This window comes from Monodelphis domestica, chromosome 2, assembly GCF_027887165.1.
Source record: "Monodelphis domestica isolate mMonDom1 chromosome 2, mMonDom1.pri, whole genome shotgun sequence".
NCBI classification, from domain to species: Eukaryota; Metazoa; Chordata; class Mammalia; order Didelphimorphia; family Didelphidae; genus Monodelphis; species Monodelphis domestica.
The window spans coordinates 203,491,401-203,519,219 of record NC_077228.1 but is presented as its reverse complement, the minus strand read 5'-3'; the positions used below and the strand labels follow the sequence as shown (position 1 = coordinate 203,519,219).

At 46.9% G+C, this 27,819-nt stretch overlaps 1 protein-coding gene across 3 annotated transcripts; it reads left to right on the top strand.

The window, feature by feature from the left end:
• SLC4A1 (solute carrier family 4 member 1 (Diego blood group)) lies at positions 1–27,819 on the top strand. 3 transcript variants are annotated; one of them, XM_056816937.1, is made up of 21 exons: positions 617–771; positions 2,383–2,420; positions 5,920–6,002; positions 6,144–6,240; positions 7,600–7,661; positions 9,567–9,747; positions 10,102–10,237; positions 11,445–11,565; positions 11,817–11,901; positions 12,169–12,350; positions 15,166–15,376; positions 15,872–16,075; positions 16,468–16,616; positions 16,793–16,987; positions 18,480–18,653; positions 19,500–19,589; positions 20,051–20,217; positions 22,326–22,579; positions 25,298–25,467; positions 25,596–25,769; positions 26,239–27,819. In XM_056816937.1, the coding sequence occupies exons 3-21, from the start codon at positions 5,988–5,990 to the stop codon at positions 26,317–26,319; spliced, it is 2,748 nt and encodes a 915-aa protein (XP_056672915.1). In that variant the 5' UTR covers positions 617–771; positions 2,383–2,420; positions 5,920–5,987; the 3' UTR covers positions 26,320–27,819. The 3 variants fall into 3 exon arrangements, with proteins under 3 accessions (XP_056672914.1, XP_056672915.1, XP_056672913.1); XM_056816936.1 differs by lacking the exons at positions 617–771; positions 2,383–2,420 and adding an exon at positions 1–290; XM_056816935.1 differs by lacking the exon at positions 2,383–2,420.

Below are 27,819 nucleotides of genomic sequence, written 5' to 3'. Positions count from 1 at the left end.
CTGAGTGCCAACAATGCCCTAAGTGCCCTGTGGAACCCAACTGAACTCCCAGGATTTGAAGACTGAGCAGCCCCTAAGGAGAAGGGCTGGAATTAAGGAAAAGGAGAATTGCTTCCCTGGTTCTTGGGTCTCAAAACCTCCAACATCTAGAGGCCAAGCCTCCAAATGACCTGGAGGAGGGTCAGGATTGTGGAGAAAAGAACTAAAGAAAAAGAGCAGAGCCAAGGGTGGGACAATGAATGAATTGACATAAAGTCAAAGGACACTGGCTGTGTCATGGAAGAGGGCAGGTGAGAAGATCAAGAAGATTTTGACACTTGTAGGAGTTTGTAGAAAGGCAAATTGGGCTGCTGTCAGAGGAGTCTTTGTGGTTTTGAATACCACCCTAAGAAGGACACCCAGGAAATAGGGTGCCAAAGGGAACCGAGGGTGTGTGAAGGAGCGATCAGCCTTGGAAGGAGCCAAGGGTGGGGTGGGGTGGAGGTGGGGTCTAGAGGGACACAGCTGTCCAGATGTGTGTCCATGATAACTCTGTTTACTGGGCATTGGGCTGAACTGGGGTGGGGTAAGGGGGTGGGGGAAAGGGGTGCCCAGGGCTCATGGGGCGGGCAGATTAGGAGGCGGGGGCATGAGTCAGGGGTTTGTGAGCTGCCCCAGGGTGAGGGACAGAGGGCCAGGGACTGTCAAGAGAGGGTGTGAGATTCAGCTAGTCTGAACGGGCACTTGGCACCCCAAGATCTCACCAAGGGAACCTAGGCAGCAAAATATCAGGTAAGCAAAGTGGGGAAAGAGGTGGGAAAGGTAATGGGGTAGGGGTGTCGTGTCACCACTGGCCCCAAAGGGTTCCTGATGGTTCCAGGTTGAAACCCATGTCCTGGCATATCTGATTTGGCTTCTAGCAAGCTTAAGAATCCCACTCCTGATTTTGTGCTCCAAGGAGATATGGGGTAGACCTTGAGACATCAAAGCCAATGATATCTCCATGCATAGATGTCTGCGTGGATCTGAGACTCGGTGATACTAGGAAGGAAGAAAATTAGAAGATAAAATTGTGGTATTGAAATTGTGAGGTTTAGGGGGGGTAGGTGGCTCAATGGATAGAGAGCCAGGCTTAGAGACAACAGGTCTTGGGTTCAAATCTGACCTCAGACACTTCCCAGTTGTGTGACCCTGGGCAAGTCACTTTACCCCCATTGCCTAGCCCTTACCGCTCTTCTTCCTTGGAGCCAATACACAGTATTTGAATCCTGGCTCTAACTCTGGGGGCCTTTGTGATCTTGGATAACTGGGCCTCAGTTCCCTCATCTGTAAAATGGAGCATAAGGAAGTGGATTAGATGAGCTCTAATGTCTTTCCCATCTCTAAATCATGATAAGATGGAAGGTAAGGGTTTTAAAAAAAATTGTAGGGTGCACATATGTAAGAAGATGGGGCTGTGAGTATGCTTCACATTTGCTAACTACTCTCACAGAGCAGAGCAACCATGCTTGAGACTTTGTTCAATAGTCTTTCAGCCTCCCATAATGATTGGCCCAGAGTGGTAGTCGTGTCCTCATCCTGTCTCTCCTCCTCATCCTGTTTCCCTCTCAAGGGGATATCAATCCCTCTGGCAGGCTTTGGAGACCACAGACCCCCTCCAGTCCATTCTCATGTCCTCTCACATGCAGCTGCCTCTGGGGCATTAGCACTGCTCTCCTTCTGAAAAAGTCCAGGTACCCAGCATCATCCTTGGTTCCTCTACAGAGGGAGCCTGGAGTCCCCTTCCCTGAGGAAAGGATCCTCTTGCCAGCCTCAAATACAATCTCAAGGCTCTCCATTCAGATAAACCACAATGGGTCAGTGAAATTGGATAAGGGTCTTAGCAGGACCAAGTCTAGGGTTGGGATACTGGAGCATCTCTGAGCACTCAAGGTAGACTTCTCTGGAATGAATAATCAAAGCATCATAAGATCAGAGGTCTAGAATTGGAAGGAACCTCAGAATCCGTCCTCAATTTACAGGGGAAGACCCTGTAATGACCTATCAGAGGTGAGTAATTTGCCTGGGGTCCCACAGCTTTGTGTCCAAGACAGGATTTGAACCTTCTCGGGTCTAAGTTCATTACCTAATTCACTATTCTGGGGGCTCTTAACCTGGGGCTCTTTAATTTTGCTTTTAAAAATCTTTTGATAATTGTATTTTAACATAATTGATTTCCTTCATAATCTTATGCATTTTATTGTATGCATTAAAAATATTCTTCTGAGAAGAGGCCCATAGGCTCCATCAGCTTGCCAAAGAGGTCCTGGACAACTGAAAAAGTTAAGAACTCTTATCATGATTTAGAGACTGGGAAGGACATTAGAGCTCATCTAATCCACTTCCCTATGCTCCATTTTACAGATGAGGGAACTGAGACCCAGTCATCCAAGATCACAAAGGTAGCCAGGATTCAAATCCATTTTCTGTAACTCCAAAAGAGTGCTCTTCAAATTGCACCGTATTGCCTCTCCCAAGAGAGGGGATCCCTTGTCATTTCTTGCCCCCCTTCATTGCTGACCACCTCCCATCCTTGCCCAGAGAGCTAGCCTGCTTCAGTGTTGAAAGTCTTCCTACCCCCCAACCTCAGGCTCATTCTCTTATCTGGCTTGGCCCTGTGGGTCTGGCAGTCTAGGTAGAGGGAGGTGGGGTCAGGGCATTGACAGGAACAGGGCCATGATAGGGGCTGGGAGGCAGCTTATCACCCTGAGCACCAGCTGGGGCCCCTTGGAATAGGGCAGGGGGGAGACAGGGAGGACAGGCAATCTGGTTCCAGGAGGGTGAGGGCCCCTCAACTGAGCCTATTGCAGAAGTGGGGAGAAGCTCCCATTCTCCTCTCTTTTCTCCATCAGCTGCTCAGGAGCCCAAGCATCACAGCCTCCCAGAATGTCAGAGCTTCAAGGAGTCTTAGTGATCATCTCATCCAACCAAGCTCCTTGTGTTGGAGTGAAAGGAGCAGAGGCTCCAGGCAGAGTCAGAATTAGTATCCAAGCCTTCTTATCTTGCTGTTCAGAAATCTCTCCATTCGTGATTTAGCTTGGAAAAATGCTGGAGGGACCCAGAACGTATGCTGGGGTTGGGGCAGAAGGTAGGAGAGATGGCGAGCGTTCCTGGAAGGACTGTGCGTGCCATTGTGGGAAGTTTCTAGTTTGGAGACAAAGACCCTGACAGGGGGCATAACTTGTCCAAGTAAAAGGGATACGCTTAGGAGTGAGGTGACCACCGAGACCATCATGGCCAGGTCCTACAACTGGATAGACAAGGCTGGTTCACTCTCACTGGGTGAGAATTGCTAGCCTTTATATAGATAACACTTTTAAGGTTTTCAGAATTGCAGATAATCTCATTTGATTTTCACAATAGCCCTAGAGAGTAGGTACTATCTCTATTTTACACAAGGGGAAACTGAGGCTGAGAGATGAAATGACTTGCTTAGGGGTGGGGAATAATCGTTTTAGGTTTAGGATTCAAGCTTAGGTTTCCTTGACTCCAAAGTCCAATCTCTTCTCTGTACCTACTTAGCTGCCTCCAAATGAAAGGCAGTCAATGTAAAGAGCACTGGGCTTGGGTTCAGGAGACGTAGGTTTGACTCCCACTTACAGGCTGCATGATTTTGAACAACTCATTCATCTCTTTAAGCCTCAGTCTCCTCCTCTGTAAAATGGGGACAATACTTGTTACTGTCTACCTCACAAGGGTATTATGGAGAAAGTGCTTTGTTGACCAAGCAGGAAATTAAGATTTTGGTCAGAAACTGGGTGATGGAACTCCTGGGTAGAAACTCATTAAAAGGGTGTCTAAATAGCATAGTGGATAGAGAGTGCCAGGCCTGGGAGGACCATAATCTGCCCTTGGACATTTCCTGGCTGTGTGACTCTGGGCAAGTCACTTAACCCCAATTGCCTAGTCTCTACTGCTCTTCTGCCTTAGAATCAATACTTAGTATCAATCCTAATACAGAAAGTATGGTTTGTTGTTTTTTTAAAGAAACTCTTTCCAGTGATACAGTCGCTAACTTTTATCAACTCAGAACTTAGTACATGGCACCAAAAAGTTAAGTAAGGTGCCCATAATTACATAACTCACATATAAAAAGCAAGACTTGAACCTAGGTCTTCCTGATGTCAAGGCAGGTAGGCCTGCTATCAACTCTCTCATGCTGCATATTCCAGTTGAAGATAGTGTGAATAATTACTATTATCACCCTCCCACCAGCCTTAGATCAATAGGGCAGGGTGAGGATTGTCTCTGTATTACAGATTTGAAAAATGCGGCTGTGGAAGGTAAAATGACTTGCCAAAGGTTACAGAGATCCTGCTCCTTTAGGCAGGAGCTAAACAACAGCCAGAGTCTCCTAAAAGTGCTGTGTGACCTTTGGTCAGTCACATCACTTTCCTCAGCCCCATTTTTCAAGCTCCTTCTGTGACTAATAATCTCTCTTCTCTTGGGCCTCCAGTGGGAGTGAATTAGACTGGTGGATGCCACTAGCTGGTCTGATGTATAAGCAAAAGATATAAGAAAGAAGGGAAATAGAAGAGAAAAGAAGATGGAAAATAGGGAGAGGGAGGCGATGGGAAAAGTTAAAGGATGAAAGAGAGAAAGAAAGGGAGGAAAAAGAGAAAGAAGTTTGTGTTGGGATCACCTGAGCTATATGGAAAAACTCAAACTGATGACCCATGAGTTATGTGGGTCACTGCAGAACTCTCCCTGTAGTGAATTTCCTAATGAGAGAAGCCTCCAAGGAAGTCTACAAGACCCAGTCTTTCTTTATACAAACATCTAGAACCTTTCTAAGATCATCTTGTCCTTTCTTCTAGACTAGAGGAAGAAAATTTTCTTCAGTCCAAGGTGGCTAAAGTAGAAAATGTATTGTCAACCCCACCATTTCTTCTTCCCAATTCAGAAAGTCATTTCCTTGATTTCTTCATTACTTAACCTAAACTTACTAAATTCTGAGCCAAGGTTTTCTGTTCTGCTGACCCCAGTCCTTTCCTATTCTCCTCTGATGCCCACCTGGTATTTCCCCAGGCCAATATCCATTTTCCAGTTTCTAGGGTTATCTTATCCACTCTTTGGCATCTGAACAGAAGGGTTTCTTTTCAGATTAGTGCTCCTTCCCAGACTCCAGACATGATGATGGGGGAAAGTAGATCTGGAACTTGAATCCCTAAGCTGGTTTTCTAGCTGTGCTTCTGCCACTAATTTGCTAAATTAATTTGGGCATCACTTGTTCTTTATGGGCCTCAGTTTCTTCTTCTGTAAAATGAGGCATTTTAGGGGATATATGACCTAAATTCCTTCTAGCTCTGATGCTGTATGGATTGACATCGATGGAGACTGGCACCCAGTCCTACAGTCTCTGGTCTTGTGTGGCTACTATGCAGGACCCTATCTATGCTCCTCCACCCTTAGGGAAGTGAGAAATAGGCCTCTGTGGACACGTGAGACCCATCTTCTCCAATTCCTTCTCTATAGCCATTCTACCTCCTTTGACTCTAAGCTTCCTCGAAATGCCTCTGAGATTGCACCTTCCTGAAGACAGTCATTTTTTTTAATCAAATGCAGGGAAAGAAAGGGAGTTAGGTGGTTCAGTGGATAGAGTACCCAACCTGAAGGCAGGAAGACTCATTTTCCTGGTTTCAAATCCAGCCTCAGGCATTAGCTATGTTATCCTGGGCAAGTCACTTCACCCTGTTGGCCTCAGGTTCGTCATCTGTAAAATAAGCTGGAGAAGCAAATGGCAAACTACTCCAGGATCTTTGCCCAGAAAATGCCAAATGGGGTCACAAAGAGTCAGGCACAACTGAACAACCACAACGGGGAAGAAAAGCAAAAAGTAGAAAGCCTTCTAGAGTCTTTCATCAATAATCCTATCAACCTTGAGACCATTTCTCTTAATAGGTACCCCTTGTATGGGGTATGCTGGGACCAAAGCTGACCCTAGAGACTTGAAGACCTAGGACCACACCATGGAGGAACCACAGGTGGGTCCTTTCTAGCCATCCATTGACCCCTGAAGATTCCATGTCCCCTCAGAGGAACTTCAGATTTCTATGGTGGAGACTGGGGGGAGGCACCAGAAAGGGAGTGATACTCATGGCATTCTCCCAAACTCCTACGGGCAGATAGACTATGAAGTGGTGTTGGAGGAGAGGCTGGAGATGGAGGATTATGATGACCCTGGACCCCTTCCTCTCCAGGAAATTGTGGAGGAACAACCAGGTAAGTCGCCCCCATCCTTGAATGTCTGATCTCCTTCCATCCATAGATCTTCCTTCTATTTCGCCTCATTCTTCACTTCCTCCTGCTCTGTACAATTCAGTGCTATGGTAACCCCACATAAGGGGAAAGTGCTTCTCATCCCACCTTCTCCCTAACCTTCAGGGACTGGTTCTCCTCCCCCCAATTGAGATTGATTGAATGGTAAACAGAACTCTGTTTGCAATGACCACAGAGGAAGGGGAAGGAGGACAGGGGGAAAAGGGAGTAGGGTCAGTCACCCATGGGCTTTCAGTCACCCATGGGCTTTCAGTTGTGTGAGAGGGCAGCCTCAGGGGTGTGACACCTTCTTCCCTATCTAAGGTGGGCAAGTGTGAGAGCCCCACTGGAGAACAGGGAGTATGGTTGGGAGCCTGTCTGCCATCTCTGCCCGCCTAGTGATGGCTTTCAAGCTGGGCACTAAGGCTGGTGCTAGATTGCAGTCTAAGGAAACTTAGAACCTGCCTCTTAGGGGTACCAGCAGGATGGGAAACTGGTAGGGAAGGAAGGATTGGGACAAGGCCCCCTTATGTTCATTAGAGGGAAGGATTTTCCCTCTACTTTTGCCCCTGCACCCCCCCAAGGGGAAAGGGGTGGTGGAACTGTCAAGGGCACTAAGAGCCAACATCCTCAACCACACCCAGGGCAGGTAATTGTTTACTGTCAATATAATTTAAGTGCCAGCAATTTTCAGTAAGGCAAGGGGCCCCAGTAAATAAGTGGGGTCCTTGTAAGGGGGAGAGGAGGGGGAGAATAGGATATAAAGCAACTGGCCCTGTGGTTTCCAGAGCTTGGTGCAAAAATTGGTAAGAAATGGGACTTGGGTAGGGTGGAAGGAGAACTCAAAAGGGCTGGAAGTATATTGTTTGAGAAAGACTTAGCATCTGGTCAAATCAAGAGAAAGAGGAGGGTGCCTATAGTGGGTGTCACTGTGATAGGGACTATTCAGTGATGGCTAAGCACCTTAGATTACTTCCTTCTAAGCACCTTAGATTACTTCCCTTTAAGCACCTTAGATTTCTCGCCTCTCTGGTCCAAAATGGGGATACAGGCACCCTGATCTGAGACCTGGGCATCTTCAATGGACATCCCTGATAGGTATCAACTTGGTAACTTGTGAGGATTTAAGTATTATGGTAAGACTGTCCTGGGACCCCAAGGAAAAGTCTATCAGGTGGATATTGTGGTGGGGCAGTAGGTGAGACCTTTTCTGAAGTCTTTGGCTACTGAGCAGTGGAGTGAAGGATCCAGAGAGGGTAAGAGGGTGTAAGTGTAAGAGGGTCGGGACTGTGAGCAAAATCGACTTACCTTTGATGTCTTTAGATCACCCGCAGGATCCAACAACCAGAGACTACCAGACCACACCGGACCCAGGCACCCACGAGGTGAGAAGTCCCAGTCTGAATGGGGTAGGAACTCTACACATCCTCTCCCCCATGGTAGGAAAGGAGCTAAGATGTGATGGAGGAAGGGACAAAAAGCTGTTTTCCTCTCTTATTCCAGAAAAGGAGAAAAGGAAAAATAAAAGAGGGAACATGTGAGAGGAGGGAGGATGAGACCCCTGAAAGCCCTAAACAAATTTATGAGGAAAGAATCAGACAGAGGGGGAAAGAAACCCCCTCAGAAATATGGTGGAGAGGAGAGGAGAGGAGAGGAGAGGAGAGGAGAGGAGAGGAGAGGAGAGGAGAGGAAAGGAGAGGAGAGGAGAGGAGAGGAAAGGAGAGGAGAGGAGAGGAGAGGAGAGGAGAGGAGAGGAGAGGAGAGGAGAGGAGAGGAGAGGAGAGGAGAGGAGAGGAGAGGAGAGGAGAGGAGAGGAGAGGAGAGGAGAAAGAGAGGGAGAGGGAGATGGAGATGGAGATGGAGATGGAGATGGAGATGGAGATGGAGATGAAGATGGAGAGGGAGAAGAAACAAACACATTCTTATTCTCCTCTCTCCCACTCCCAAAGATTGACAGAAGAAGAGAGGGAACCCCAGGAAGTGGAGAACAGGTCCTGATTTCTAGGCCAGCATTTTCAGGCTCAGGAAGCTTCCATACTGTTTCCGATTAGGATTAAGGGACTTTTTTCTTCTCCCTAGCCAAAATCATTCACTTGCTCAGACCCAGAACAAGAGAGGCCAAGGATAGGAGAATCTTTTCCCTTCCTCTTCTTTCTAGTTTGGGGTAGATCAACTAGTTGTTACAATATTTGCTCTTCTCCCATCCTGCCCAGTTGAGAAAGCTGAGCTCTCCCAACACTCACTTTGGGGTGCCCAGGGAAGTGTTGTTCAAGGCAGGGTGGGGAGACATGGAGCTATTACACACACACACACACAGACACACACACACACAGAGTCTGAAACACAAGATTGTGTACACACATTCTCACTCTCCTTGGGTCCCACTCATAGTTTCACACACACACACACACATATATAATAATATTCTGCTGACAGATTTGGAAATAGATGTGGGCAATGAAGCCCTTGACCTTTTCCAGCCCTGATTTCCCCAATCTAGGTCCTCCTTCATCTACTCTTAGTTCTTTCTCCTTCCCTCTACTGGGCTCCCTTGCTCCTACCCAATATTATTCTTTTTAAAATAAATTTAAAATTCCATTTTCACCCAATATTATTCTATTCTCTTCTTTACCCAGTATTATTCTAGAGAATAACTTCAGTGCCCCCTTAAACTCCAAATAGGAAAAGGAGATGAGAAACCCTTTTTTGTTACAAGGATCTCTGAGTACCTTCAATGATGGGGGAAAGGGCAGGTTCACTTCTTGGCTGAACAGAGATCTTGAGAATAGGCAGATGAATAGAACCTGGAGTCTGAGATCCTTATCCAGATATTGCTTCTACTTCATTCTTTCTTATTCACCCAGTCTAGGTAACATGCCACCACTCAGCCTTCTCCTTATACCTGTTTCTCATTTCTTCTTTAAAAACAAACAAACAAAAATCCTTTACTTTCTATCTTAGAATCAATATTGTGTAATCGATCCAAGGCTGAAGAGCAGTAAAGGCTAGGCAATGGGGGTTAAGTGACTTGCCCGGGGTCACACAGCTAGGAAGTATCTGAGGCCAGATTTGAACCTAGGACCTCCCGTCTCTCTATACAGTGAGTCACCTCACTGTCTCCTCTCAATTCCTCTTAATGCCCACTGCCCATCATACTTGCCCTCCCTAACTCTAGGACCCAGGTTACCTCCATTGTTCATTTGCCCATTTCCTGCCCTGAGCCCAAGACCTGCCATGGCCCCCAGTGTTTACTTTCCTTAACCTGCCTACTATCCTGGGGTCTCTATTAGGTCTATGTGGAGCTGCAGGAGCTGGTGATGGATGGGAAGAACCAGGAACCTCGGTGGATGGAGGTGGCCCGCTGGGTTCGATTGGAGGAGAACCGGGCTGAGGCAGGGGGCTGGGGTCGTCCCCATGTTTCTTGCTTAACCTTCTGGAGTCTCCTGGAGCTGCAGAGAACTTTTAAAAGGGGTGAGCAGGACACCTGGATTCCAGTTCCCTTTCTCCTGTGTTCCCCTAGTGATCACCTCAAAATGGTGCTTTGTGATCTCCACAGAGGGATATTGGTGAAGAGGTGGAAACAGAGCAGACAGTTTCTTTTTATTTATTTATTTGCTTGCTTTTAACATTCTTTTATTGTTTTGAGTTCCAAATTCTTTTCTTCTTTCAAGTCTCTCCTCCACCATTGAAAGGAGTGATGTAAGATCAGGGCAGAGGTTTTCTTATCTCCTAAGCAGAGGGAGGAGAGACCCTGAGAGTGCCTCTTAGTCTGACCAGTGACCCTGTCTCCCACCCATATCCTGATCCTGCCATACTGCTTGCTAGGCACTGTGATGATGGACCTGACTGAGTCCACCTTGCCTGGGATTGTCAATCAGCTTCTAGACCAATTCATCTATGAAGGTCAGATCCGGCCCCAGGACCGGGATGTGCTGCTCAAGGCTCTGCTGGTCAAACACAGGTAACCTTACCTCTCCCCACCCTACACATATTTACACATACATCTTCCTGGCACTTGGACCCTGACCTGTAATGAGGGTGGATCCATCAGAGCTCTACCCTAGGGCAGAAAATTAGGAAAGCCCTGACATCTCCTTTTTTTTAACCTTTATATACATTTTTTTTAAGTGATAAAGACTTTCAGAAAAAAATTCTCACAAAAACAAGGACTTCTTCAAGTGTAGTCAGGTTAAAGTTATGAGACTGTGAATGAAAGGAGAAATGCATATCCTGGAAAGATGACAGACTTCACCATCATTCCTTCACATTTTAGCTTTCAAAAATGTGTCAATAATTAAATTCAGACTTTCTTGGTAAAACATCAAGGCACAATCAAAACCAGTTTTCTTTGCCTTTCTTTTCCCAAGACTTAACCCACCGACCCAAACATAAATGCTTAATAAATATTTGCTTAATTAAATCTAACTTTTTAATGAAATGTGAATTATTTTATTCCCCCCCAAAACTAAAGTTGTTCCTCAAAGGGTATTTTTCTCAACCCCAGCTCCTCTCTTGCTTTCCCAGTCCCTGGTGGAAACCTCATCCTAGAGAATATTTCCTCTCCCTTTTAGCATGGAAAACTTAGAGGATGCAAACAGCACCATCTAGAACTTTCTCAAGAGTTAACTGGTCTTAAGGGAAACAGAGACCTCAAAAATGTATTTGTTTATCTTACCTCCAGGCAGTACTGTCCCCATAATTTCAGATAGAATTCTATCTACTAGGATCTTCAAATTTGATGGAGAAATAATCTCTGTCCCCTCTTCAAATCATAAACTTTGGAGCTTCAGAAAACCTCAGAAGTCATATAGTCAAGTTTCTCATTCTCCTTGCCCCCTCCTCCATTTTATATAGAGAGAAACTAAATAAGAAATAATTTGCTCCAGTAAATTGTAAAAAGAAAAGTCCAGATCTGAACCCAGGTATTCTGATGCTTCTAATTCTCTTTCCACCGCACCAAATGCTCTGCTCTGGTTTGATCACCAGAACATCTTGCCCCAGGGGTTACCACTGTAAACCATCCTAACACAGCAGCCTTGGGTATAGTATTTATTTAAAAGTTTTATCATTCATTCTTTCATTCTCTCATTCATTCATTTATTTATTGTAGAAACCCTCCTGTCCCTATGTTTTCACTCTGCTCCTGACTTCCTCTTTGCCTTCTTTAGTCATGAAGGAGAATTGGAAGCTCTGGGAGGGGTGAAACCAGCCTTGCTAAACCGCTCAGGAGATCCCTCTGAGCCCCTGTTGGCCCAACCCTCCTTAGAGAGACAGATCTACTGTGAGCCGGTAAGGCTGGGGAGAGAAATGCCGGGGAGACTTGGAGGGCCAAGGAGGCTAGAGGTTAGAAGAGGGAAAGCTGGATGGAGTGGAGGGAAAGGAAATTCTGTGGAAAGAGACTTGAAGTTCAGATTTCTTAGGTCCAGGATATCCAAGAGCCAAAACAATTGGGGTGGGGGGTAATGAGGAGGCCTAGAGAGATAAGACAATGAATATAACTCAGAGCCCCCTGTCAAGCATCATTCCTTCCCTCTTGGCAGGGAGAGGGTACCTCAGGTATCCCAGGGCCATCTCACATCCTGGAGAAGATCCCTCCTGATTCAGAGACCACGCTGGTATTAGTGGGTGAGTTGTCTGTGTTCTCTCCGTTTCCTGGCCCTTTCCTGGTCCTTCCTCCAGTCCCCATCATATCCAGCCCTCCTCTGTCTACCTGCTATATGTCATTGGATGTCTTATCCCTTTTTTCCTCCCTTTGGCCCACTGCATCCCCCTCTCCTTCTCCCAAGCCCTTCCCTGTCCCTAAACCTGTCTCTCCTGTGCCCCTTCATTCCCACCAGCAGACAGACTCCCACCCTACCTGGCCCCATCTCCGTCTCTATTCCCATCCACCAGGTCGAGTCTCCTTCCTGGAACATCCCATCCTGGGCTTCGTGCGACTTAAGGAGGCAGCCAACCTGGAAGAAGTTGCTGTCCCGGTGCCAGTCCGTTTCCTCTTGGTGCTCTTGGGGCCCGAGAGCCCCCACGTGGACTACACCCAGCTTGGCCGGGCTGCTGCCACCTTAATGTCTGAGAAGGTAGAGGGGCATTTCCCCATTAAAGGGGTACGGGGAAAAGGGGGGCTGGCTTGGTGGGAGAGCTGAAGCCTGGGCTCAGCTAGGCTTGATCATCAGCCTGAATGGCCTTATGTATTGATTATTTTTAATTTTTATCTTTATTTTATTCCAATAACAAATTTCTACCTAAGTCTTCCAAAGCTACGTGACTCATGTTGTCTCCCTCCCCTCTTCTCTCCCGGCTCCCAGAGTTGATGAGCAGTTCCACTGGCTCATACGTGTATTATCTGAGTGGCTTTATTGAAGCCAGTCTTTCCAAGCTTGATCTAGTTTAATCAAAACTGACCTATTCAGCCCAATTTAGTCGATTTCAGTATAGTCTGGTTTCATTTGTCCTGGCCTGGATCATTTCAATAAACCAACCAACCAATCAGTCAACAAGGATTTGTATTATGCTAGGAAATGGGCCAAGTGCTGGAGACAGAGACAGATGAAATTGTCTCGGGGCAGCTGGGTGGCTCAGTGGATTGAAAGCCAAGCCTAGAAAGGGGTTTTTCAAATTTGGCCTCAACTATTTCCTAGCTGTGTGACCCTGGGCAAGTCACTTGACCCCCCTGCCTAGCCCTTACCTCTCTTCTGCCTTGGAGCCAATACACAGTATTGACTCTAAGACGGAAAGTAAGGGTTTAAAAAAAGATAAAAATGCCCTGGCCTCAGGAAGCTTCTCTGCTATGAGGGAGGCAGCATCTGCACACATTGTTGTTGCTGTTATTCAGTGGTGTCTGATTCTTCATAACCCTGTGGACTATCCTGTCCATGGTGTATTCTTGATAAAGATATTGCAGTGGTTTGCCATTTCCTTCCTCAGTGGATTAAGGGAAATAGAAGTTAAATGACTTGCCCAGGATCACACAGCTGGTAAATTTGAATTCAGATCTTCCTGGTTCCAGGTCCAGCGCTCTATCTGCTGAGCCACCTTAGCTGCCTCCTAGGTAAACAGAGATTAAGTGACTTGCCCAGGGTTACCCAGCTAAGAAGTGTCTGGGGCCATATTTGAACTCAAGGCCTTCCTGACTCCAGGCCTGGCTCTCTCTCCACCAAGCCATCTAGTTACCCCAGGCCTGCACACAGAGGTAAATGTAAGAGGAGCACCTGCAAAATAAATTCAAGGTATTGGGAAGGTGGGGCTCAGGGAGCGGCCCCATGAAGGGGTGGTCTTGGAGCCCCTCTTGGAAGGAGCCAGAGGATGCGTGAGCTCGTTCCAGTGTCATCTGCTTTGGCCTGGCTTGTTTAGACTGGTCTGACCTACATCAGCCTGGTTTAGATTAGATCAGCTCGGTTCAGTTTTTGACCTGGACATCCTGATTTAACCTAGCTTGGTCAGCTTCGGCCTATTCTGTTCCTTCTTCCATTATTCTCCTCCCTCCTGAAACGGTGCCCTTGCAGGGCATGGCGGGGAGAGGAAAGAACCCAAAGCTGGTGTCACAGGAATGGACTCGTGGCTCCACTGTTTACTAGCTGGGTGAATCTGGGCAAATCCTGGCCTTCCTGATCCATAAAGTGAGCTTCAACCAAGGTCCATCCAGCTTTAAATAGAGAAGCTTATAAATGTTTGCTTGAATTTTTAAACCCTCACTTTCTGTCTCTGTCTAAAACAAAAGAATGGCCAGAGGTAGGTCATCTCCATTATGTGGCTTGCCCAGGGTCACATCTGAGTCCAGAATTGAACCCAGGACCTCCTGACTCCAAGCCAGGTGCTCTATCCACTGTGCTTTCTAGCTGCCCCTGAGTCTAATAATTTGGGAGAAAGCCTGCTCCTAGGGGCAAGGATGGAGGTGACTCAAAAGATTCTGCATTTGAGGGCAGTCAGATAGTTCAGTGGACTGAAATCCAGGGCTAGAGACAGATCCTGGGTTCAAATATGATGGCCAACATTTCCTAGCTGTGTGACCCTGTCACTTAACCCCAGTGGCCGAGTCCTTTACTGCTCTTTTGCCTTAGAACCACTACGCAGTATTGATTTTAAGACAGAAGGGGAAAAAAAAGGAGGGAAAGGTTTATTCCCTCAGAAAAAAGGGAAGAGAATACAAAATCTATATGGCAATATAACATAGTATAGATATAATAATATATTATGACATGTGATATAATATATACTCAGGTTCTTTTTATTTCCTCTTCTTCAAGTGATTATTAATAAATCTTATAAAATATAATACTTGGAGTTATTAGATATTAGTTTAATATTACATAATATAATATAATTAAAATAGATAATATAATAACACTACATAATCATATAAATAGACATGTAGTATAGATAATGTATTATAATATAGATATTATAATAGATACTAGATAATAATGTAGATAATATATTATATAATACAGATAATAATATAAAAGAAAGACAATATTATAACAGATATTATGATATAAAATAGATAATATAGTATAGATCATATAATATATAACAATATAGGCAATATAATATAGGTAATACATAATATAGATAATGTAGTATCATAATATTCTATCTAATAATTATTAATATATATAACCTAGTGATATAAAAAAGCTAATATAGTTTCATAGAAACTGCATAAAAAAAATTAATTCAAGGGTCAGCTAAGTAGCTACTTCCTAGCCATGTGACCCTGGGCAAGTCATTTAACCCGGCTCCCCAGCCCTTCCCATTCTTCCGCCTCGCAGCCAATACATAGCGTTGATTCTAAGATGGAAGGGATGGAACCTCTGTTCTGAGCTCCTGGAAGCTCAGGAATCTGGGCTGCTTGACCCCAGTGGGTCTATGCCCCAAGCAATCCCCTTTCCCCAGGTGTTCCGAATAGACGCCTACTTAGCCCATGACCGGAAGGAGCTGGTCCAGTCCCTGGAAGGTTTCTTGGACTGTAGCGTGGTGCTGCCCCCCACGGACGCGCCCTCGGAGGCTGCGTTACTCACCCTGGTCCCGGTGCAGCAGGAATTGCTGCGAAGACGCTACAAGCTCAGCCCCTCTAAGCCGGATCCCAGCTTCTACAAGGGATTAGGTAAATGCTCCGAGATCGTATTCATACTCCTAGTCTGGCCCTTCAGCGTCTCCCCCAGTCCTGCTGCTGCTGGAGTCAAGAGGCCGGATTGGGGATTCCAGGACCCTGGATACCAACCCTGGCTCTGCCCCAGATTCCCTCTGTGATCTGCGGCCAATCACTTCCCCACTGGCCCAGCGGCATAGTCTTCCTCCGCATAACTGGGGGTTTGGACTGGATGATCTCTGAAGCCCCTTTGTTCTTGGAAAGTCAGGGACACCCCTCCGCCCGCCCCCGTCCCCCAGCCTGCTAGGCTGCTCATACCACGGTTTCCCCTGGACGTCTCTCCTTTCCCCTTCCAATGCCATCGCCATAGCCCCTTCCAATCCCTTCCTTCCTGCCCCATCTCCTTCCCCCCAAAACCTTCCAGGGAGCCTGAGATGGAGGAAAGGAAGCCCGAAGGAGAGGGAGGGAGACGTGGCTCTCAATGACGTCCTCTCCCCCTTCTCCCTTCAGACTTGAATGGGGCTCCCCAGGGTCAGGATGACCCCTTACAGCGGACAGGCCACCTCTTTGGGGGCTTAGCTAAGGATGCTCAGCGTCGGTTTCCCAAGTACTTGAGTGACATCACGGATGCGCTGAGCCCCCAGGTCCTCGCAGCCGTGATATTCATCTACTTCGCAGCCCTCTCACCGGCCATCACCTTCGGGGGCCTCCTAGGTTAGTGCCATCCAGTCCCGGGCTTCTCCAATCTAGGGGTTCTCTCTAACAACGCGGAAGGACCCAGAGCTGTGGCCCCGACCTCCCACCTGTTCCTCACAACTCTGGGGCCCCGTGAGCAATTGCTGGCCTCTGCCCCAACTCTTACTTCTTTTTTATTTTTAAACCCTTACCTTCAGTCTTAGAATCAATGCTGTGAAATGGTTCCAAGGCAGAAGAGTGGTAAGGGCTAGGCAATGGGGGTCAAGTGACTTGCCCAGGGTCACACAGCTGGGAAGTGTCTGAGGCCAGATTTGAACCCATCTCTAGGCCTGGTGCTCTATCCACTGAGACACCTAGCCTCCCACCCCTCCAACTCCTATTCCTCTCTGACTTCTGATTTTGCCCCTCAGGAGACAAGACTGAGAACATGATGGGGGTGTCAGAATTACTCATCTCAACAGCAGTGCAGGGCATCCTCTTTGCCTTGCTGAGTGCCCAGCCCCTGCTTGTGCTCGGTTTCTCAGGACCCCTGCTTGTCTTCGAAGAGGCCTTCGCTGAGGTAAGAATGCCCCTTCCCCATGGCTTGTCACCCCTCTTTCCTACACCCATCTCTCTCCAACGGGGCCTCCTTTCAACCCGACCACGTGGCCCTCGGTCCTTCCTCCCCTTCATCTCTCTGCTTCTCCTCCCTACCTCCCATTCCATCTGACCCACCTCTGTACGTCTACCCCACAGTTCTGCAAGAGCAATGGCTTCGAATACATCGTGGGCCGGGTATGGATTGGCTTCTGGCTGGTGCTGCTGGTGGTCCTGGTGGTGGCCTTTGAGGGAAGCTTCCTGGTGCGCTACATCTCCCGCTACACCCAAGAGATCTTCTCCATCCTCATTTCTCTCATCTTCATCTATGAGACCTTCTCCAAGCTTATCAAGGTCAGGGCACTCTGTGTGTGTGTGTGTATTTGTGTGTGTCTGTCTGTCTCTGTGTGTCTGTCTGTGTGTATCTGTGTGTCCATGTGTCTGTGTGTCTGTCTGGCTGTGTGTCCTTGTGTCCATGTGTCTGTGTGTGTCTGTCTGTGTGTCCTTGTGTCTGTGTGTGTGTCTGTGTGTGTGTCTGTCTGTGTGTCCTTGTGTCTGTGTGTATCTGTGTGTGTGTCTGTCTGTGTGTCTGTGTGTGTCTGTCTATGTGTATCTGTGTGTGTGTCTCCACAGCTCTCTGTACACCAAGCTGTGGAACACCACACAACTCGAGAGGAGCTGTGGCCAGTGGCATGCACATGCTCTGTGTGTATGTGGCTTCTCAGTTCCCAACCCTCTACCTTTTGTACTAAAGCCATTCATGCTCCAGCTCGAATTTTACCTCCTTCAAAAGCCCTGCCAGCATCATCTCTGAGATTTTCTTGTTCAGCCATTTTCAGTCCTGTCCAACTCTTCATGATTTCCTTCTGAAGATTTTTTCAAAAACATTGGTTTGCCACTTCTTTCTCCAGCTCATTTTGCAGTTGAGAAAACTGAAGCAAATAGGGTGAAGCAACTTGCCCAGGCTCACATAGCTACTAAGTATCTGAGGCTACATTTGAACTCAGATCTTCCTAACTCCAAGCCTTGTGTTCTATCCATTGTACTACCTAGCTGTCCCCTCTAAGATTACCTCCCATTTTGTCTGTAAATAGTTGTTTTTTAAATCCTTACCCTCTGTCTTGGTCTCAATACTGTGTATTGGTTCCAAGGCAGAAGAGTGGCCAGGGCTAGGCAATGGGGGTCAAGTGACTTGCCCAGGGTCACACAGCTGGGAAGTGCCTGGGGTCAGGATTTGAACCCAGGACCTCCCAGCTCCAGTCCTGGCTCTCTATCTACTGAGCCACCCAGGTTCCCCTTGTAGTATTTTCTACCCCCTTTTATTATGTTTTCCTCCTACCCATTTTCTTTGCTTTCCCAGTTAGGGTTGTGATGTAGGAAGTGTCTGTGGGCTTCTATCTCCACACTCCAGGGTGCTGTCTAGAGAATGGGGTTGGAGGCCTGGTGTCTGCTATTGTCTGAATACCCCTTTTGAGTGGGGTGGGCTCTTTCTACGGGGGCAGTCCTCTCTGCACCTGCCCCTTGTCTCACTCCATCCCCCATCTCCCATTTTCTCGGGCTTTCACCCTCCCCCACCATTTAACCCTGAGGGGGAGGGGAGGTGGGGCTCAGGATGCTCCCAACCATATCCTCCTCCTCCCTAAAACCCAGCGGTGAAATCTGGAGACCCATTCTGTTACCATGGAGACCAAAGGAGGGAGCCAGGGAGGGATGTGGGGAGAGGGGTTGGGCAGACAGGTCTGGAAGGAGTCCAGGGCAGGTCTGGAGGCTGATGGGAGGTGGGGAAGTGGGGGGAGTAGATGCTCAGAGCTGAGATGGTCTCTTTTCCCCCTCCCACCCTCTCTAGATATTCCAAGAACACCCACTGCGGAAAGAGTATGCCTACAACGTGAGCTGGGACCCCAAGCCCCAGGCCGCCCTCCCCAACACTGCCCTCCTGTCCCTGGTGCTCATGGCTGGGACGTTTTATTTTGCCATCACATTTCGCAAGTTCAAGAACAGCTCCTACTTCCCTGGAAAGGTCTGCTTTTGTCCCAGCACCCCTATCATCTGCCCGCTGTCATCTCTACCCCAAAGCTCCCCTCCAGCTTTCCCCTCTAGTCTAGATGGGTTTGTCCCTCCATTTCCACCACCTTCCTGCCTTTTGTTCCTTATTGTCCAATTCACCACCAATGCAGCCTCCCTGTGGCCCCCTGCCTCATCCCCACCCCTTTGGGGCCCCATAGCCTTCAGAGCTGCCTTACCATCGGGGTTTTCTATGCCTGTGGAGCCAGGAGGGGGCCAACAGGAAGAGGATCTCAGGTGCAAGCAGATACCTTTGTGGAAGGAGAGAGGGTTGGGACTTCTGGTGGTAAAGGGGGAGGGAAGACATTGAGGCTGTCTGAAGCCTTAGGAATAGCTGCAGCCTGTAAAAAACAGCTGACTGCCAGGAAATGGGGGACAGAGGGAAATGGAGGGAGGGAAAGAGGGAGATGGAGAGAGAAAGAGAAAGAGAGAGAGAAAGAGAGGGAAAGAGAGGGACCGAGGGAGAGAGGCAGAGAAAGAGGGAAAGAAAGGGGAGAGGGACAGAGGGGGGGAAGGGACAGGGACAGAGGCAGAGAGAGAAGAAAGAGGGAGGGAGAGAGAGAAAGGGAGGGAGAGAGGGAGAGAAAGGGAAGGAGAGGGACAGAGGGGGAAGGGAGAGGGACAGAGGCAGAGTGAGAGGGAAGGAGAGAGAAGAGAGAGGGAGAGAGAAAGCTTGGGAGGGAGGGAAGGAGAGGAGAGGAGGGAGAAGGAGAGAATCTCACAGAAATGAAATTGGGGAGCATGGGGTCCTGGAAGGGCTGAGTTCTGACATTCTGTCTAACCAATGCTCCCTCCACCTCAGCTCCGCAGAATAATTGGAGATTTTGGTGTTCCCATTTCTATCTGCATTATGGTCACAGTGGATATATTCATTAAAGACACCTACACCCAGGTGAGCCCTTTTCCCCAGCCTCCCCCCATACCTCCCTAGATGTCATCTTCTTCAGATGTCCCTCACCAAACCTCTCCTTATTCTACTCCATCATGAACTACATCCTTGTTGCTCCTTCCATCTCCCCAGGATTCCCCCCTAGAACACCAATCTCCCTCAGCTTTAGAACTTCCAGGGACCCATCCTCCCAAAAACATCATTTTTTTTTAAACTAGATTTCCTCTCTTGGCCCATTCTCCTCCCTTCCTTTACCTTAGTCCCCTCAGGAATTTCCTACAACCTCCCTCTTCAGACCCCTAAATGGGGAAGAGCTCCGTCCCTGCTCCTTTTTCCTGCCTCGCGGATGCCCCCTCTCAAGGCCTGGTTTCCCCCTCCCACCTGAAAGATACCAAGTCCCTCTCTCTCTTTTCGGCCGGGGAGGCACTGAATTCCGCCATCTCCCCCTTTCCCCTTTCCCACAGAAACTCAAAGTGCCCAAGGGCTTCGAAATCTCTAACCCAAGCGCCAGAGACTGGTTCATCCACCCCCTGGGCTTGTACAAAGAGTTTCCCCTCTGGATGAAGTTTGCTTCCGTTGTGCCAGCTCTACTTGTCTTCATCCTCATCTTCCTGGAGTCGCAGATTACCACGTAGGGGCCGGGCCAGGACTGGGTCAGGGAGCCGGAGCTTGGGGGCTGCTGGGGCAGCGACGGGGGCCCGGGGGCCGGGCGCCTGAGGCTAGGAGCTGGGGCCAGGGCAGGATCAAGGGCTGGGGCTGTTCTGGAATAGGGAAGCCAGGAAATAAGAATGGACAAATGAGAGAGCCAAGAAGAGAGAAACTGGAGAATGATGGCATCCTAAGATCCCAGGACGGAGAATCAGGAAACCTGGATTCGATTCCTACTGCTAACACAGTATAGAACCTTGAACAAAACGTCTTCCTTGGATAGGTCACTACATTTTCCTGATCTTCCATTTTCTCATCTGTAGATGGACTAGCTGGCCTGTGAAATCCATTCCCATTCTGGAACTCTAAATAATATATATTATGTATATATCATATATAACAGCAAACACTTTTGATCCTCACAAGGACCTAGCAAACAGGTGCTATTATCGTACCCATTTTACAGATGAGAAAACTGAAGTTAAGAGATTTGTCCAGAAGTCCCCAGTTAGCTAGTGAGTGTGTGAGGCTACATTCAATGGAGGCCTTTTGATCTCTGGCATTCCTATCTTCCTAGTGTGCCACCTGGTGGCCCCTGGTTCTATGATGCTTTAATTTCCCCTTCTGGAAAGACCAGAGAGGGCACTTCTTGACAGAGGCCATGGCTTGAAAGGGAAGGATGAGATACATATTTTTGGACAGAGCCAATGCACGAATTTGTTTCGCTTCACTATATATATTTGTTATGAGGATTTCAATTTTCTTTTCTTTTTTCCCCTGCATGAGGAAGGCAAAAGAAAGAGAAAATAATTTTTGTTGTTAATTAAAAAATTGAAAATTTTAAAAATTAATCCTTATTTTATGTCTTAGAATTAACATTGGGTATTGGTTCTAAGGCAAAAGAGCAGTTAGGCAATAGGAGTGAAATGACTTGCTCAGGGTCACACAGCTAGAAATCGTGACCTAGTGGCCCCATATTTCTTTACATTTAAAAAAAATCCACCTTACTGTCTGTTTTAGAATCAATACTAAATATTAGTTCCAAGGCACCGGGGGTTAAGTAACTTGCCCAGGGTCACACAGCTGGGAAGTATCTAGCTTCCTAGCTAGACCTCCCATCTCTAGGTCTGGATCTCAATCCACTGAGATACCTAGCTGTCCCTCCTTTTTTTTTCTCTTTTTTTAATGATGGGATTGGAGAAGTGACCTCTAAAGCCTTGGCACTCTTTGGGTCAAGAATTAGAGCTAAGGGCCATTAGGTAGCGCAGTGGATAGAGTGCCAGGCCTGGAGTTGGTAGATTCTGAGAAAGGTAAAGATTTTTTGTTTTGTTTTAAGAGTTAGGGCTAAGTTAAAGGAGAATATATAGGAAATAGAGAAACAAGGTGAGAGAAACAAAAGGAATGGATAGGGGCCCGAAGTTTGGTGTAGAAATAGAAAAAGGGAGAGAAATGCATCCAGAAGAGAGGATTCGAGAGGGCTAACAGAGAGAGAAACAAAGACAGAGACAGAGAGAAACAGAGACAGAGACAGGGAGAGAAGAGACAGAGAGAGACAGAGACAGGGAGAAATGAGAGGCACAGAGAGAGATGGGTGGAGAGAGAGAAAGAGAAAGTGGGAGAGAGGGAGAGGGAGGGAGGGAGGAAGAGAGACAGAGACAGAGAGAGACAGAGACAGAGACAGACAGAGACAGAGACAGACAGAGACAGAGACAGACAGAGAGAGAGACAGAGAGAGACAGAGACAGAGAGAGAGAGAGAGAGAGAGAGAGAGAGAGAGAGAGAGAGAGAGGAGAGAGAGAGAGAGAGAGAGAGAGAGAGAGAGAGAGAGAGAGAGAGAGAGAGAGAGGGAGAAACAAAGTGGCAGCCAAGTCAGAGTTGTACAAGATAAAGAAAATGATACAGAGGGACCAGGAAAGAAGACAGGTGGGCATCAAGATGCAAAGACAGACTCAGGAAAGAAGGAAGGAGAAGGGCTCAGAGAGAGAGATGGGAAATGGTGTTAGTGAGAGAGACAGAAGACAGGGTTAGAAATGGGGCTGGCAGAGGTTCACTGCCCCCACTCACTCATTCATTCCTTGATCCCCATCCTAGACTCATTGTCAGCAAACCAGAGCGGAAGCTGGTCAAAGGCTCGGGTTTCCACTTGGACCTGCTGCTGATCGTGGGCATGGGCGGAGTGGGCGCCCTGTTTGGGATGCCCTGGCTCAGTGCCACCACAGTGAGGTCTGTGACCCATGTCAATGCCCTCACTGTCATGGGGAAAGCCAGTGCACCAGGTGAACGGGTTCAAGTCCAGGAGGTGAAGGAACAGAGACTCAGTGGACTCCTGGTCTCAGTACTTGTGGGTAAGTACTATCCCCTAAGGAGGGCAGCTTCCCCAGCAGTCTCCCTTTATCCCCCACTCACTATGCATCCCTGCAGTTCCTCCCCAAATTCTCCTTTTTCCCCTTAATATAAATTCAATGTCTCAAAATTTTCTGGGAGTCCTGCTGTATCAAGGATCCAGGATGGAAGAGTGAAATTTATCTTTCTTTGTATCCCAAGTCCTTAACATAGTGCTGGTCATGCAGTAAGCACTTAATACTGCCCTGGGGGTGGGGGGGGGGAAGGGGGGAACAGCTAGGTGGCACAATGGAGAGAGAACCAGTCCTGGAGTTGAGAAGGCCTGGGTTCAAATCTGCCCTCAGACACTCCTAGCTAAGTGACCCTGGGCAAGTCATTTAATACCAATTGCCTACCTCTTAGCTGTTTCTAAAATAGAAAATAAGGATTTAAAAGAATAATAATAGCTGCCTGTTGACGAACTAACAATTAGATGTCAAGATGAGACCAAGACTCCAGGCCTGTCTCTGTCACTAACTAGTTCAGGCCAATCATTTCCCCTTTTCTGGGGGGAAACAGGAATTATTTCCCATTTCTGGCTTAGTGCCCTTCATCAGTAAAATTAGGGGATTGAACTAGATAATAACAAAATAATTTATTTTTTCAATATTCATATATTTTCTGATTCCATGTAAAAACAATTTTTAATATTTGTTTTTTAATTTCAAATTACAGATTATCTCTATCCATCCCTCTGTCCTCTCTCCCTTCCTTGAGAAGACAAGCAATTTGATATATATTATTTTTATCCAGTCATGCGAAACATTTCCATATTGTCCATGTCAGCAATATATTTAGTAATAAATCATATATATTTAATGCTATTTAGCTAGTGCTAAATATTTTATTATATTACTCATTTAAATAATTATTTAATAAATATTAAATCATCAAATACAATATTAAATTATATCATTATTATCTATTTTATTAAATTAAATTTTAAATTAAATTAAATTTTAAATAAATTATTAAATAAAATTATCTATTTAGTATATGTACTTAGCAATATCTTAACTATTATTATCTAGTTCAACACCTAATTCATTAATATATAATGCCTTTAGGTGGCACAGTAGCTAGAGTGCCAGGTTTGGGGTCGGGAGGGCCAGGTTCAGATATTTCCTAGCTGTATGACCTTGGGCAAATCATTTAATCCTGCTTGCCTAGCCCTTGTCCTTCTGTCTTAGAATTGTTCCTGAGATAGAAGTTAGGGTTTGATGTATATGATGCATTTACTATCAAAAAGCAATTTGTACACAATATTTCATTTGATGCTCCCTACCGCCTTGTGGGACATGGGATACTCTGAGAGTCAGAGGTAACCTTTGAAGACACCCAGGTCTTCTTGATGCCAAGAGACGCTAACCACTGCACAAGCCTGCTTTTATTTATTTTACCTTTACCTTCCGTCTTAGAATCAATACTGTATACTGGTTCTAAGGCAGAAAAGTGATATGGGCTAGGCAATGGGGTTTAAGTGACTTGCCCAGGGTCACATAGCTAGGAAGGGTCTGAGACCACATTTGAACCCAGGACCTCACCTCTCTAGGCCTGGCTCTTAATGCACTGAGCTACCCAGCTGCCCCCCACCAGCCTCCTTTTCTGAGTGCTACACTGGCCCTTCAATGCTCTGCTTCTCTCCTTCTGTCTTGTCTGCACTGACTTGACAGTGCTGTGGACACTGAAAAGTGTTTGGTGGGGTTCCTGGCCTCCAGGAGGTTAAGAAGACCACCCTGGCCCATGTAAAAAGATGGCAAACTCTGGGGAGATCATGTATTTAGACACCAAAAGGAGGAGTAGAGACAGTAAAGGCTATGATAAACTCAGAGGAGGGAGAGAACCCTGAAGGGAGGAATTCAGGAAGCCCTGGGTGAGATGGGGTGATGGGCATCTCCCAGCCTCTTTCTCTTCTCAATTGTTCTTCTAATGACAAACTGTCAGGATGGCCTGGCTTTACATGGGAAAACGCTAGCTAGGTCTCTGCCTCAGCCTCCATGCCTCCTGGGGTCCGGCACTTGGTTGTCTTCCTCCTCCTCCAGGCCCCACAATGGTCAGGCAGGCAGGCCATCAATAAATATTTATTAAGCCCATATATTGTGTCAGTCACTGGAGATACAAGGGCAGGGAGGTAGCAAAGTGGATCTGGAGTCAGAAAGTTCCTGAGTTCAAATGCATCCTCGGATCCTTAACCAGCTGTGTGACTCTGGGCAAGTCACTCAACCCTGTTTGCCTCAGTTTCCTCATCTGTCAAATGAGCTGGTGAAGGACATGGCAAACCACTCCAGTATCTCTGACAAGAAAATCCTCAAATGAGATCCCAAAAAGTGACTGAAATGACAGAACAACAAACAGGGGATACAAGATAGACAAAAACATTCCCAGGATACAACACTGTAACCATCTATATACTTTCAAGAAGTCTGCAAGGTAGATGAAAAGTAAGCTCAGAGGGGAAAGCTTTTAGCAGTTGGGCAGACCAGGAAACTCTGATGTGAATCTTGAAGCTGAGCAGGGAAGCTTAAGAGGAAGAGTCCAGGGGAGAGGGCACTCCAGACATTGGGAATAGCCAGGGCAAAAGCCTGGAGATGGTATGTCATATTTAGAGACCCCCAATTCATAGAGCTCCCCAGTTCTCTTGCTCAGCATCTCTCTCCTATAATTCACTCACCCTTCATCAGGTGTCTCCGTCTTCATGGAACCCATTCTGTCCAAGATCCCCCTGGCTGTTCTTTTTGGCATTTTCCTGTATATGGGAGTCACATCACTGAGTGGCATCCAGCTTTTTGACCGGATTTTGCTCCTCCTGAAGCCTCCCAAATACCACCCTGATGTCCCCTATGTCAAGCGGGTATGAAGGGAAAAAGATGACAGGCGGGGAGGTTGGGGAGGTGGTATGAGGGAAGGTGTGGAGAGTTTGGGAGGGAGGATTTTCAGGGCACTGACCTGGCTGGCCCCTTGCCCCCCAATCCCTTCCAGGTAAAGACCTGGCGTATGCACGTGTTCACTGGCATCCAGGTTATCTGCCTGGTGGTGCTGTGGGTGGTAAAGTCAACTCCTGCCTCCCTGGCACTACCCTTCGTCCTCATCCTCACCGTGCCCCTACGCCAATTCCTGCTGCCCCTCATCTTTCGAAACTTGGAGCTCCAATGTGTAAGTGGGCTTCTGTGGGTTAGAGTGAGGGGCTAGACTTCACACTAGTCCCCCTGTGGGTGGGGGATAGAGGGATGGGAAGAGAGTCTGATCAAACTTGTGTCAAGGGGGGGCGGGGGATTGGGGAGGAAAGAGTTCCCAGGTTCCTTCCTTCCTAGGGCAGTGTAATATAGTGATGAATTCAGGGCTTAGAATCAGGAGACCTGGGTTCAAATCCAACCTCTAGTACTTACTAGCTTTGAACCCATGGGCCTTGTGACCATGGATAAGTCATCCTTCTGAGCCTTAGTTATTGATGTAAAATTGCAAAGTACTGTAGATATGTGAGTTATGATTTTTGAGCTTGCATGGGTCCTGCCAGGGGTGGGGATTGGGAAGAACACCTACAGTGTGGTAGAGAGAGTTATGACACAAGTATCCTGCCACCCTCAACTCCTTTTTCTCCATCTCTCACCTCCCTCAACTCCAGCTTGATGCTGATGATGCCGAGATTACATTTGATGAAGAAGAAGGCAGAGATGTATATGATGAAGTGCTCATGCCATCGTGAGCCAAGAAGACTACCCTCAGCATTCTCTCCCATACTTTCTCAAGACCTGAAAACCCCCTTCATCACCTTTATTATTAGGGACATCCATACCAACTCTAGATGGAAATAGGGACCCTATGCTGGCGAGCCATTCCCTTTGGGTCCAGGACAACTGCCCACCCATAGGGTGGGGAGCTGAAGATATGGGAGAGGGTAAGGAGAACCCACTAGGGAAAACTATTATTTATAGATTTTTTAAAATTTTGCTACTTTTATATTGTGCCCCAAGGAAATGAGAGCAATAGGAACCTCTCTGGCTTAGTTTCCCCATCTGTAAAATGAAGGAATTAGACTAGCTAACTTTTAAGATCCCTTCCAGCTCACAGTCCTGGGATTCCTCAGTTTGTGGTCCCTTAACACATTCTTAGACACATACACATGCATAAACATCACTGTCACACACACACACTCATATCTTCATGCCATCCTAAAAACATGAACTATTAGGACTTAAAGGGATCTTAACATCATTTCATTTAACTCTAATTTTCTAGAGGGGGAAACTGAGGCATAGAGAGATATAGTTAGTTCATGGAAGAACCAAGCCAGAAATCTCTCCACTATAATTGCCAGACTCCAGTTAGACACTGTGGGGTATCTTACCCATCTGTTCCCAGCTGCACTCTGGGAAATCTTGGTCTTCCTGCTCTCCCCTTTCCCCCATCCTATGCAATTCTTCCCACCAGCCTGGAAGGCCTCCTAGCTTCCCATCTGATGAACTTGGTGCTAAAAAAAAGGCTTTGCCCCTCCTCCGAAAGTGGGGGGTGTTGGAGGGAGTAATTTAGGCAGGAATTTAGAATTATTTTGCCACTTTCCTGTACAATCCAGCTGTCAATTGAGCCTTATTCAAGTGGCCCCAACCAATAGGGTTTAAATAGGTGAGTGTGTGTGTGTGTGTGTGTGTGTTTGTGTGTGTTTGCTTGTGTGTGTTGGGAATGGGGGAAGGAGGGAGGGCATAGAACAAGGATTTGACCTTTAGGAAGAAAGAACATTTGACTAGGAATAGATGGTCAGAAAGACCATCAATGCATAGAAGTAGGATTTGTAATTTATTGTGTATTTTCTAAGAAATTTAATCATATTTTAGGTTTAGTGACTGGGAATCATGGACCTCTCTCCCATTCTCCTCAATACAAACTTTGGGAAAAAAAAGAATTGGGGGAGGAGAGGGTGAGAATTCCCCCAGGAAGTAGGGAGGAACAAATCTATTTTTTTATAAAAGGAAAATATAAAAAAGAGTTGGAAGAACCTCTATTTGGGGAAAAAGGCAACTTAGAAGAAAGACATGGGGACCTGAGGATGGCGATACATTTAGCTTCCATTCTTGGAAGATGAACTCTCCTCTGTTCCATCCCACTTTCCTTGATAAAGGGACTACCACAAGGAAACCCTGCCCCCCCAAAAAATCCTCTCCCATTGCTTGTGAATTTATTTTGCCAATAAATCCATTTATGCCTGTGA